At 41.8% G+C, this 14,285-nt stretch overlaps 1 protein-coding gene across 1 annotated transcript in view; it reads left to right on the top strand.

Moving 5' to 3' along the window:
- Positions 1 to 14,285, top strand: part of apeh (acylaminoacyl-peptide hydrolase) — a 90,239-nt gene that overhangs the window by 21,296 nt on the left and 54,658 nt on the right. The window contains exons 6-10 of the mRNA XM_041190865.1: positions 1,784 to 1,950; positions 5,188 to 5,325; positions 7,003 to 7,094; positions 9,506 to 9,546; positions 12,349 to 12,470. Of these exons, the coding sequence (XP_041046799.1) occupies positions 1,784 to 1,950; positions 5,188 to 5,325; positions 7,003 to 7,094; positions 9,506 to 9,546; positions 12,349 to 12,470 (560 nt within the window). The remainder of the gene's footprint in view (positions 1 to 1,783; positions 1,951 to 5,187; positions 5,326 to 7,002; positions 7,095 to 9,505; positions 9,547 to 12,348; positions 12,471 to 14,285) is intronic.

Raw genomic sequence — 14,285 nt, 5'->3', positions numbered from 1 at the left:
GTGCATTAATTTGTGAGCCTGGAGGTTTTTAAAAGACCCTTTTTAACACATCACTGGTAGATAAATCTTAAATCAAAACAAGGTTAGTATCAGCACCTTTATAAAAATTATGGATATAAAATGATTATGTGGTCTCAGACTCTATGGGCAGAATTTTAACTGGCAAGGTTGGGTAGGGTTCAGGTGCGATTCGGTGGTTAACTTTGTAAAAAGTGTCAGAAACCTGACATGATCCTGCTCTCTCTTCTGGCCATTACCAAGACACATTCAGAGGCGCATGGGAAACCCCCATGCAGGTTTTGGATCTCTAACTTAAATTTGCTAAAAGACAGTTAATTCAGTTTAACTCCACATTCTGGCTTTAACATCCAGCACACAGGTTTCCCAAGATGTCTGAAACTTGCAGGATCAACAAAGTAACAGCAGAGTGGGGATTCATTGCCCTGTACAATTGAAAGGCTGAAAAGCTGTAAAAACTGAACCTGCACAGCTACTTCCCTGCTTACATGAAAGACTTGTGTACACCGAACTATTTCTGAGCATATGCTTTCAGTGCTTTAAGCACGATGTCCAATATTTTTGACTCTCCATCACCAATGGCCATGTACTCCTTTACCCTGCCGATCTCCAATGCTGCTGCCGCTGCAGCAGTTAGGGTGGCTCTTACTGGAGCGCCAGCCTGGTTCTCTTTCTTCACAGAGTTCTCTGCTTTCTTCTGCAAAGAAAGAAAGCAGAGAGTTAGGAGTGTGTGAGATGGATTATGTGGAGAGGATGGAATGACAACATCTGTGGAGGGTGACTAAGTTGGATGGTTGTGAGAAGGCAATAAGGTGAGTGTCATTATTGGCTGTTCACATGAGGCTATGAGGAGTTGGCTCAAGAGAAAGAGGAGTGAGTGGAACTGCAAGGTGTTGATCTGAGGAGTATTATGTAGGAGAATGCTGGGAAAGTCAGGGTCTGGAGGTTCACACCTAAAAATGGGATACCTCTCATGTTGATGAGGTCATTTAACTTCTTGTGGTACTGACTCCTCCTGCTCACTTTCTCAGACACTTCCAGCTATGCCTCTGTGGTTTTTAGCCTGGCCTTTTCCTACCATCTGCAGGAGTAGCACATCTACTTTTCTAATGACCATCACAGGGAACCCTGAGTCGAAGAACAGAGAGCTTTCCCAAGTTGTGCTTCTATTCCTATGCTTTCTGAAGCCTCTGGGACCAATATAGAATGCAGCCATTCCGACCCTTGCAGGGGTCCCTTTAAATAGGAATCCTTCTACTGACAATGTGGGTTGTCACCACACCTGCACTCTGTTCTTGGTCTGGGAACTTGAAAGTGATATGCTAATACTGTTGGTGAGTTGGACAGCCACAGCAAAGCCCATTTCTCTGACAAATAGGTTACCAACACACTGCGAACAAGTCAGTTTGCCAGAAGAGAATCTGTGGCAATCTTGAACAAAGGGCATTGACTTTATCTAGTAGAAGGTCAATGCTATGCCAGTCTTCTGTTTTATTATAATAAAAATAGAAAATACTGGAAAAACTCAGCAGGCCTGGCAGCATCTATGGAGAGAGACAGAGTTAACGTGTCAAGTCCGTATGACTCTTCAGATCAAAAGAGAAGTAGAAATGTTTCATTATATTTGCAGCAAATGAATTTTTGGAAGCTTTGATCCCTTATTGTGGTTCCTGGATGTATTATTTTAAGGGCTTCTTTCTGTACTGTTATGTTCTTCCATGTAATTATTCTTCATGTTTTCTTTTTCTTCCCCATCTCCCACCAGATCATTTTGGCTGCCTTGTGTGGTCTCATTCTGAGACTCATATTCTGTATGTTGCTGAAAAGAAAAAACCCAAAGCAGAATCTTTCTTCCAAACTAAACCAGAGCTCGGTGTGAATGAAGAGGAAGAAGACAGCATCAAGCCAGAGAAACAGGAGAAGCCTGTGAAAGTACAGTACTGTTCTTCCCTCCAGGCATCTTGTGCAACTCCCATTGTCACATGTACAATCCAAGAAGATTAGCATTTAGACAGGGGAGTGTGTTTCAGTGAAAGGTTTCAGGTTTTAAAGTAATATTATGCTGTGAGCGTATCATGAATTATAACTGTTGGGCGTGAAGATACCTTTTAACAAAGAAACTCAATTTGGTATTACTTTTGTCATTGAGTATTGAAAGCAGTGGTGTCAGGGAGAGAAGAAAGGAACAGTGTCCTTGGCGAGGATAGTGGCTAAGCTGGGCGGAGGAGTGCCAGATGAGATGGTCCAAAATAGAACTGTTGTCATAACAGTGACCATTCTTCATGTCTGAAGCCTGAATGTTATTCAAATGTGGTGGATGCTCAGTCTTCTCTCCAGATACAGGACTTGCAGCAGTTGGTGTGAGGTGGCAATTGGGAATGGTAACCCAGACATTTTACCCTTCCTAAGGTGCTGTATCCCACAGTAGAACAATTACTGCTACTTCAGCTGAGAGCAATTGCAACCAGGACTTTGGTGTGTGTGGCTCAGTGATTCTCTGTTTTCAAGCAGCATGAGCCACTGAGGGAAACAGTCCCAGTCAAAGCCAGTTAGTCTTTCATCCCTTACTGAAAGTTAATCAATGCAATACTAATTGTTTTTGATAGGAGTTCATTCTCCCTTGTCTACTACATGTGAGCAGGAATTGCGACTTTGTAGTGATTTGATGCAACTGGAGTGGCTTGCTAGGCCATTTCAAAGCGCACTTAAGAGTCAACCACGTTGCTGTGGGTCTGAAGTCACATGTAGGCCAGGCCAGGAAGAACGGCAGATTTCCTTCCTTAAAGGACATTAGTGAACCAGATGGGCTTTAACAACAATTGGCGGTAATCATTTTGATTCCAGATTTTTGTTGAATTCAAATTCCACCATCTGCTGTGGCGGGATTCGAACTTTGGAACATTACCCTGGGTCACTGCATTACTACTCTAGTGACAATACCACTACGCCATCGCCTCCCCTGAAGGGAGGGCCACTCAGCTCCTGACCTCATTACAGCCTTGGTTCAAACATCGACAAAAGAGCTGAACTCCTGAGGTGAAGTGAATGTGACTGCCTTTGACATCAAGGTCACATTTGACCGAGCGTAGCATCAAGGAGCCCTAGGAAAACTGGAGTCAATGGGAATCAGGGAGAAACTCTCCACTGGTTAGTCAAACCTAGCACAAAGGAAGATGGTTGTGGTTGTTGGAGGTTATTTCAACTCCAGGATATCACTGCAGGAGCTCCTCAGGGTAGTTTCATCGGCCCAGCCATCTTCAGCTCCTTCATCAATTACCTTCCTTCCAGAAGTCAGAAGTGGGGATCTTTAGCGTCATTCATGAATCCTCAGACACTGAAATAGTCCATGTCCAAATGCAGCAAGACTTAGACAATATACAGGCTTGGGCTAACACGTGACAAGTAACATTTATGCCACACAAGTGTCAGGCAATGACCATCTCCACCAAGAGTGAATCTAACCACCGCCCCTTGATGATCAGTGGCATTACCATCACTGAAACCCCCACTATCAATATCCTGGGGGTTACCATTGACGAAAAACTGAGCTGGACTAGCCATATAAATATTGTGGCTACAAGAGCAGGTCAGAAGCTAGGAATCCTGTGATGAATAACTTGCCTCCTGACTCCCCAAAGCCTGTGCACCGTCAACAAGGCACACGTCAGGAGTGTGATGGAATACTTACCACTTGCCTGGATGAGTGCAGCTCCCACAACACTTGAGAAACTTGACACCATCCAGGACAAAGCAACCCACTTGATTGGCACCACATCCATAAACATTCACTCCCTCCACCACCGACGCACAGTAGCAGCAGTGTGTACTATCTACAAGATGCATTGCAGGAATTCACCAAGGCTCCTTAGACAGCACCTTTCAAACCCATGACCACTATCTCTAGAAGGACAAGGGCAGCAGATAAATGGGAACACCACTACCTGGAAGTTCCCCTCCAAGTCACTCACAGTCCTGTTTTAAGATTATATCTCCATTCCTTCACTGTCTCTGGGTCAAAATCCTGGAACTCCCTTCCTAACAGCACTGTGGGTGTACCTACACCACATGGACTGCAGCGGTTGAAGAAGGCAGATCACCACCGCCTTCTCGAGGGCAACTAGGGATGGGCAATAAATGCTGGCCCAGCCAGCAAAGCCCACATCCCGTAAGTGAATTTTAAAAAATTCTAACCTCAATTTAAAAAGGCAACCTTGCATTGGTATCCTCTGCAGTGATAGTAACAAGTTAATTAACCAATTAACATCACTGTTTCAATATTTGAAATCTGGACTGTGTTCTCTCCCAATCACCAGTGTGTCACCAGTAGATGAGAGGAATTAAGGATTATGAGGGCCAACATGAAAAATAATGGTTTGTCAGACTTTGAGACAAACACATAAGAATTAACTAGATAATGGGAATTAGTAACCCCATGATGATGTAGGATACAACCTTATTGTTTCATTGTAAAGGATGGCACTTCAAAGAATGTATCACTCTCCAGAAAAGATGTATTTATATTAGATACATCTCAATGCATGAAAAGGTTTTGACAAATCACAGAATTTTGTTTGTTTTTGCTGTTATAACAGCACAGTTTCACTGTGAAGATTATGTATTGTAAATTCCACAGCATTCTTATTTGCATATGCTTCAGAATTTGCAAATCTGCTGAGAAATAAACCACCAAGTAATGTTGCAGCAAATGGTTCTGGAACCCTTGAACTTCGTAGGACCTAGCTGGGGTGCAGTGTTTCATTAAAGCATCAAATTTTACTTTATATTCAGTTTAATGCATTTAACATCTTTCATTATCAACTCAAGCTTGTTTAAAATTACACCAGAAATGAAGAATATTCAAGCTCCAATTTGTAATATGATACTTGAATGTAAATGAATATGACACAAAAAAGGACCAGATAAAATATCAATTGGAAGAGATAGGAGTAGTGAATCCTCTGACATTTTGCATTTGATTACTTGGTTTATTTATCAACCCTAATGTGTATGTAAAAGGATTGCTTGTTTTAATGCTATTAAATTTACACTACCTCCTAGAAACAGAACTGTTGCAAATATTCTAAGCTGACTTTGGGAGGATGGGCATTCCACTTGTGTCCTGTTCAAAGCTCTAGATAGTGTTTATATTAATTGTTTCTTGTACTGCAGGGGGATGAGTTTGTGTATTGGGAGGACTGGGGAGAAACCCTGGTGAAGAAGACCACTCCTGTGCTGTGTGTGCTAGATATCGAGAGTAACAACATCTCTGTGCTGGAGGGAATTCCTGAACACATTTCTCCTGGACAGGTTTGTGTTTAGCTTCATATTGCAACTGTTGTATGCACTTCTATATTAAGTAAGTGCATTGAATCATTTTCCTCCAGAGTTTACCTCTCTTTCTCTAATCGTGGTTTGTGTAAGATGACTCAATTTCAGAACTTAACCAAAATTGTCTCAAAATGCAAATTTTAACAATGAAATCAATTAAAACTCTAGTTATCTGAGACCTACTATGTTCCTTTCTGTGTACCCAAAGCTGGAGAAAGCACACAGGATTCAGTGTGCACCTTATCAGTTCCTGTTAATTTTTTGCACTTGACAAAAAGTTCAGATATTTTTAAAATTTGCATTGTTAGATTTTGATAACTAATTTGAATATTAAATTTGTGAATATCTCCAGTATCATTACTGCTTTTTTGCACTGCAACTTGTGTGCTGTGCCATGTTGAGATTTTAGCCACATTACATGTACATTTTGAAGTTACTGTTAACAGTGAATGCAAGACTACCTCTAAGATGATCTTACATTGTTTTATCACCGCATCAATATAAATGCCTGCCAAATTTGCTTCAAGTGCCAAAAAATAAGATTTGATGGCATCTTCTATATTTTTTTTAGTAAATATCTCATTAGCAATCCATGTTCCAGAAATAAATTTACGCATGTGGGCATTGAGTCTTCCTAATGCAAACTATATAACAGTGAAAAGCCACAGCTCCAACATCGTTGCTCCACAAATGGTGTAGGAGCACTGCAAGTTCAATCTTAGACTTTTCTTGGTAGATTAATTGACTCTAATGTGAATTTTTCTCTCCCAACTTTTTTGATGAATGGAAACATTTTTGAAATTTCATAATCCTGCAGTCTGTTAATCTGGATTCAGTCATGTGAAGAGGTGCAGTTTGGCCAGTTTTATTGGTAGTGGTGCAGGCGTGCCATGCAGAATGAGGGCTGGATGCATTGAATTCAGAGGAAAAGAGTTAACTTGAAACGAAATGCAAAAATGTACTGTACTCTTCCGTTGATTGAAACATTATCCACATTATGTAAGCATAGTAATTTATCTCTTTTTGGACAAACAATTTAATTTAATACTGATTTAAGTGGAAAATACTTGGTAATTATTCATAAGGGAACCATGAGCAAGGAGGCCTGCTTTTATTAGAGTTCAGTGTCCAAGACAAAGATATGGTCAACAGCATGGCATTTATTTTAAAAACAAATGATCAAGAGCTATTGCAGAACTTCTGACATTCCAGCACCTGAAAGTGCCAGTAGTTTTGGCGGTCTTGCCAGGTTGAAATGCCACTTAGCAAGGGCACTAGAAGTCACGTGTGGTCCCACATGTAGGCTGAACTTGGGCTGCACACTTTACTGGTGCTAATATTTTTCTGTTTCTATGCTTCTACACTGTGGAGCTAGCTACACCAAAAGGCTGTGCCTGAGAAGCTACGGGAAACTAGTTGGAAGGGCAATGGAATTTGCAGTCTAGCCAATTGCTTTTTAACATTTTCACTTTTAAGTTTAGTTTTAGTCTGTGATTTTAAACATTGTATTTTATTACTAAGTTGAAACATGATCTATCATGCCTTTTAATCAAATTTTCAACAATCAGACTATTCACACCCTCCTGGAATGGAAAGGATCTGCTTTGTAACATGCTGCTTTTATCTTTGGTCTTCAACCTTGTGTTTGTATTTCAGGCATTTTGGGCTCCCAATGACACTGGAATCATATTTGTTGGATGGAATCATGAGCTTCAACGGTTAGGTCTCGCATACTGCACCAATAGAAAGTAAGAGGAAACTTCTAACTGAAACTATGAGAGGTCTTTCACTTACCCAGCATAAAGGCAGTGCCAGGTCTACCAATAAGCTAGACAGACCAGACAGTCCCTGGTTATTTTCCTGATTTTTTGTTGAGCTTGCTAATCTCGGATGGGTAGCAATTGGATTGCTAGAATTAGCTCGTCGCTCTCAGGGTCCAGAATGAGAACCGTACTGGGTTCTTGCTGTTGATTGACTAGAGAGGGTCTCCTGTGGGGAAATGCATGCGTGGATGAAATGAGACCTGAGAAGAGCACCCCTCAATCAAAAACTCACTGCCCAGGTTTTCACAAGGATAACAGCTACTTGGGCAAGAATTTGGAGGGCTGGCAATATCCACAATATTGGACAAATGAATACACTGTTTAAAAAGCAATGCTAAAATGAACATTTGCTGGGTTTTTTTGTTTGGAGTTTCCCAGTGGTGATGAATGCCTTTAATAAAGTTGGGGTGGAGGGTGACGATGGAATAGCAAGCAAATTGTCAAAGAATATGGCAGTATTTTTGTAAGAATATTACATAGGGGGTTAAACACTTTAAATTTTCATTGCTAAAGTTCATTTGGACTGAACCTTGAGAAAGGAATTGGTTATTCGATGGCTATCTGCAGAAAATTGTTCCAAAGATGCACTAAAGATTCATAACGACAATTGAAGGATCCAATATTTTACATTACCCAATTTAATATTGGATTATATTTCTGAAATCCACAGTTTTATGGTAATGGAACATTTATGACTATCTGGAAATACAGATCTAGGTTTTTCATTTACCCTTTGCAGTGGTAGAGCTGAATTTGACACAGGTAACTGAAAAGTCAAGACCATAATGACTACTAATTTCTATACAACAAAATGAACAATTGTATTAATTTTTAGTCATTTCATATTTCTTAGCTCTCTACATCTCTGGAAACCTAAGCATATATCAACTTCTGTTTTCTAGCTTTTCCTGACCTCATGAGTTGTCCCCAGCTGCCTGACAGGGGTGGGGGAGGTTAAAATAGAAACACTGTACCAGCCATGCTGTGTCACAACACCACCCTCCAACTCCACCCCGCACACCCCCCCCACTTCCATTTTACTGGAGTTTTCAGTTCAGTCAAGGCCGTTGTCATGAAGATCCTCTATTATTGAAATGTCAATGTCCAAAGATGTGATTCAGACCTGTTTCCTCGGGCCTCTGGAAGCGATCTGCTGCTTTCAGTTTCCTTCCTCTGCTTGCTAACCATCATGTCATTCCCATTATCTCTGGGTGGGAGTCTGATATCTGAAAATAAAATGACCACTCCAGCATCTTCATTCACTATTACCCCAGTGCCTGCAGGCCATGCATCCGTCCCAGGTTAAAATCAGGGCTTCAAATTCTGTTTAAGCCTGATATTAAAAAAGTAAAATTAAAAGAAAATCAGTGTTGTCTCAGGCAGGACAAAAAGTGAAAAGACTAAAATTTGGATAAAGAAAAATAACCAACAATCAAAGCTGCATCTGCCACCCATTTGCTCTTTTCTTGTTGCCTCCCACCATCTTGTGTGCACCAATGAAAATTTTGTACTGCATTTATACGGTTCATAACTGTTCATATGATGGAGAAAAATTTTCAGATTACACCATAAATTTGCAGCAACTTTTTCCACAGGCTGTAACTCATCCTGATAACTAATAAAAATAAAATACCACAGATGCTGGAATCCTAACATAAAACCGCAAAATGCTGCAAATACTCAGCAGGTCTGGCAGTATCTGTGGAGAGAGAAACAGAGTTAACATTTCAGGTCAATGAACTTTTGTCAGAACTGTCCCTAACTAGATAATCCACAAGTGAATTTCTTCTTGCCTCACTCGTGATTAATAGGAGCAAGTTCCTGAGTGAAGGGGGAAAGCGGGAGGTTTTATTTTTTAAAAAGTAATAGTAATTTTGAGCAATTTATGGGAACCCAGCTGTCATATTGTGCAAACTCATAATTATAGAACATCAATTATTGAGCAACATAGTGTGATACCTTTGACTTTGAAAATATCCATCAAAGCACCACCTATGGGAGTAACAGGTTTTGCAGGTACTTAAAATGAGTTTCCAATGAAAAATGTACCACTCAACTCAAATTTAATATAAACAGCTTAATTTTCTTAAAGATCTTGTCGTAAAAGCAAATATATAAAAATGTTCTCCATAACTTTCCCTTTGCCATAATACTTTTTCAGTGCCTTTCCCAAATATTTGTAGAAATCATCTGGAGCTAGCTGATTGGACCAAAATGTTTTTGCAACCTTGTACATCCTTGTGTTCCTTTCTATTATACATCCTTGTGTTCCTTTCTAATGTATTTATTAAGATGTATTTATTATCATTACATTCACCTGTTGTTCTTCCTTCTAGGTCTGGACTGTACTATGTGGATCTGACAGGTGGTAACTGTGGTAAGTGACTCCTTTTGAGTGAAATGTTTTTCTTAACATCTTTATACTGTTGGTGGTGCTTTAAACACTTTGTAGGCAGAACACATGGGCCTGAATTTTCTCATCAGCGATTTGGGGGTGGGGCCTGCTCACTGATGGGAAAGTGACGCAGGATGACGTCGGGAGGAACCCCGGACGTCATCCCAATCCATTTAAATCTTTGGGAAGGCAGGCGGGCAGCGAAATCAGCTGTCCGCCTGCCGACCTGTCAATGGCCAATTGAGGCCATAGACAGGGTAATTAAGATAAATAAAGAACCTGCCCATCCAACCTCAAGGCTGGCGGGCAGACCAGGAGCCCCAGCGGGTTCTGATAATACATGAAACCTCATCCACTGGCGAGATGAGGTTTAATGTCCGTTTTTAAAAACTTTAATAAATTTTATGTAATATTTATTAACATGTCCCATCTCGTGTGACAATGTCACATGAGGGGGACATGTTAATAAATTTTTTATTTTTCTATTTTTTAACTTTGCAACACTTTCACTGATCTTGAGACAGCACTTAGTCTCAGGGAGCAGTGCACTCTTTCGCGCACATGCATGAAAGAGCGCACTTTGACAAATGGTGAATCCCTCCCCACCCGCACAGGAAGCGCCTTAATTGGCCCACCCACTTAAAATGGCGGAGGGGCCCGCTTTGGTGGTGGAGTTCGGCTGCCCGCCTACCAACCGAGGGCAAAATTCTGCCAAATGTCTTGTGGAATGAGAATTGGCACAGGTGATGCTAGCTTCCTTTTCTGTGCTGTGCCTACAATGTGAAATTGCTGTTTAGCAATGTGGCCTGAGAATAAGCACCATTTCTGAACTGAGGAAATAATGGCAGAGTTATATCTATGCCAGTGTTGATGAAAAATGCATCATACAGTGCAGAATAAAGGCAGTATAAATGTCATTGAATCAGGCTAAATACGATTTTGTTGTGAGTGGGGCACAGGATGGCATGACACTTCAGTTGGCAATTATAGCTATGACAGCATCATTGATTGATGGACTGTCTTGCAGCAGTGGAGCTTTCCATTTTAGAATGCAATACTGTGTGTAGGCAAAACAAAAACAGAATTACCTGGAAAAACTCAGCAGGTCTGGCAGCATCGGCGGAGAAGAAAAGAGTTGACATTTCGAGTCCTCAGGACCCTTCAACAGAGGGTAGGAGGTAGAAGCGGGCCGTCCGAGGTTGGGCGACTATCAGGTTGGAAGCTGTAGGAGGAAGATCCTCAGAGGAGATGAGGTCAGTGACAGTCCTGGAAACAATGGCTTGATGTTCAATGGTGAGGTCATGGTCCAGGGAGAGGTAGGAGGAAGTGTCTGCGAGTTGACGCTCAGCCTCCGCGAGGTAGAGGTCAGTGCGCCAGACAACAACAGCACCACCCTTGTCAGCGGGTTTAATGACAATGTCAGGGTTGGACCTGAGAGAATGGAGCGCAGTAAGTTCAGAGAGAGAGAGAGATTAGAATGGGTGAGAGGAGCAGAGAAATTGAGATGACTAATGTCGCGCCGAAGTTCTCAATGAAAAGTTCAAGAGAAGGTAAGAATCCAGAGGGAGGGGCCCAGGTGGAGGGAGAATATTGGAGATGGGTAAAAGGATCCGTTGAACTGGGAGAGGACTCCTGCCCAAAGAACTGAGCCTGGAGACGAAGACGACGGAAGAAGAGTTCAGCATCGTGCCGAGCCCGAAATTCATTGAGGTGAGGGCGTAGGGGTATGAAACTAAGTCCTTTGCTGAGCACTGAACGTTCAGCATCGGAGAGGGGAAGGTCAGGGGGTATAGTGAATACACGGCTGGGGCTGGGATTGGAAGATGGGGTGGGGACGGAGGGACAGGCAGGGGTGGATGGTCCTAGATGGGTGTTGGTGTCGATGAGTTGTTGGAGCTTGCGTTCCTTAGCACTTGAGAGAAAGAGAAAAAGTTTCTTGTTGAGGCATCGGATGAGACGAAGAATAAAATGAAACTGGGGACACGCACAGCTTTGAAAAAGGGGTGCGGCGGTGCCTGCTGGAGGGAGAGGTCGAGTGTGTTCATATGTCGCCGCATGGCACTGAGTGTGGAGAAGACCCCTCTGTTGAAGGGTCATGAGGACTCGAAACGTCAACTCTTTTCTTCTCCGCCGATGCTGCCAGACCTGCTGAGTTTTTCCAGGTAATTCTGTTTTTGTTTTGGATTTCCAGCATCCGCAGTTTTTTGTTTTTATCTCTGTGTGTAGGCAGCCTGTTCAACCCCATGCCATGCAAAGTTCCAATCAGCTGAACTGTAAAGCGAAACTGGAATAAGGGGAATACTATATTGAACTGCTCACAGTGATATTATTGCCATTTAATGATGATTCTCTTGGAACACCCTTAAAGGTGCAATGCCCTCGTAAAAATGTGTTTGACAAACCTTTTACTTGGGAAAGGAGAAGACTTCAAGGGTCAAGCATCATTTTCATATCAATTATAACACCTGTTAAACTGCGTTTTACTGCAAGTAATGACATCCTAAATGGAGCAGAACCTCTTTTTTTTTTTGCAAGTTTATTTTCAGGAAGACATTGAGCTAAATTCTCCAAGGTGCAGTCCCAGAACTGGCTTGCTCAGTGGAAGCATAGATCAGAGAATTATACACAGGTGGGACTAATTCATCAAGTACCCGGTTCTCTGATCCATGCCCAGATAATGAGACTTCACGCTGTGTGCAAAGTCTCAACAAGTTTATCCTCGTCTCCTTTTGAAATATGTGTTTCACTTATGCTGATGTTAATTTTATGGCTTTTCTCTCACAGTACAACTTTCATCTCAAACAAATGCTGTTTGGTCTCCTCGGCTCAGTCCTGACAAGTGTCGCATTGTCTACTTAGAAGGTGATGCAGGTGGACCCCACCAACAGTGTAGCAGACTTTGTATGGTTAGTATTTATATACAAAATAGGCGAATACACCGCAGAGTATATTTTCTAAAAATTGTCTCATCCATTTTGGCAATGGATTATGATCAGCAGTACACATATACTTAATGTGTTGCATTGTTGCAGCTTTTAATTGCATAATGATACAATACATATTTGGAATGCAGAGCTGGCACCTGGCAGCAGTGCAATCCAAAAATTTATTTAATTCTTTCTACCATAGTGATACAGTTAAAAGCTTAAATACTAAAGTTGATTTTCCTTTTCGGATTTTAACTTATTCTTTCTAGAAAATTAAATTTTTAACCTAAGTTTGAAAAAATGTCTCAGGATGTAAAGCATGCTTTTTTTCTCTCTCCTCTGTTGAAGGCACTGAGCCTTGCTGAAGTAGTCAATCTTCAACACCATATCTAAATGGAAATGATTTGTCCTTTGAGTTGAGACACCAAAAAGCTTAAAATCTGTTTGGGTATAGCCAGTTCTGTTTTTCTCTGATTTCCCCACACAGGCATCTCCATTGGTGGTCCCTGAATATTGAAGAGTTAACCCACCACAGACCAACACACCACACACCAGGCTTGTGTGACACAATGACTAAGTCATTGGAGACATTTTGAACTCCCAGAAACTGGTGGGTTTGGGTCAGTTAAAAACCTCAAATCTGAACCTAACCCACTATGAATCCGCCAATTCAATACTTCAGGATTTAACGGGGATGTGAGCAACAAGCCAGCCCACTCCCAAGAGGCTCACTGCTAGTTTAAATATTTTCATGAGGCTGTATGCCTCAGATTTTAGTTCTTCCATATTTAATACTGTGCCACTGGGCTTCCTTGGCTTGAAGAAACCCAGCAGCTAAAAGGAAGTGAGGATTCCTGTATGAAAGATATGTATTCCAACACTGCTTGTTGACCAGGAGAAGTAGGAGTGCTTCCTTGTACCCAGTTTCACAAGCCACCTTGCTTCCCCCATACCCTATGTCATGATAAGACCCCCTCACCCCTCACCCTTTAGCACAATCAGATGCCCCCCCCGCCCCCCAAACACCAAGTCTTGGCATAAATGGGCTCCTCCATATGCATCCTACTTGCTCCTGGACTGCAGCCTTTACTGTAGCGTTCCCTACCTGACAGTTACAACTCCACACTGTTTCACAGAGCTCCTCCCTGCCATTTGGAAATTCTACCCCAGTAATTATTGGGGCCATTATTAGAAATGCAGACTTTTCCAGTAAGCTGCTAGGGGCAAATGTTTTGCAAGGACATAGGGCTCCATCTCCAGGTTTTAAAAAAAAAAGGGGGGAAGAGCCAATTCCATTGTGGAATAAGGCACCCTGTTGCCTCGGGAGAAATTTCTCCTGGAGTCTCTACTGAAGGTAGGTTGCCACTTGTCTACTTGTGAATTGGATATTCTAGTTTCAAAAATTCTCGTTCCACCTGGAAAACACTATTTTTGTAAGAATTTAAACTCTAGATTGTTGAAAAGATCGCCCCATTTCACTTTTAAAAGACTAGAAGTCCCCTCCTCACTGTTGTACTTTATGCTGTGCCTTAATTGGACATTCTCCCAGAACTAGTCCAAAGCTATTTTCCTCTCCCAATGACCTTCCTTTTTCCTTTCCCAATGGTGTAACTTATAACCCCAGGAGTGACGCTCGCGGTGAAGGTTACCTTGGAGATTCCTCCCTCTAGCCAAAGCTAGGTGAATTTTCCAGCCTTGTTTAAATTCTCACGAACTTGGTCTCTTCAATCTAAGTGCAAGCTCCCGCCTACCTTCCATGTGGTGAACAAGAAAAATAACATTTTTCCTGCTTCA

This window comes from Carcharodon carcharias, chromosome 7 (genome assembly GCF_017639515.1).
Source record: "Carcharodon carcharias isolate sCarCar2 chromosome 7, sCarCar2.pri, whole genome shotgun sequence".
Lineage (NCBI taxonomy): Eukaryota > Metazoa > Chordata > Chondrichthyes > Lamniformes > Lamnidae > Carcharodon > Carcharodon carcharias.
This window is presented reverse-complemented; position numbering and strand designations above follow the sequence as displayed.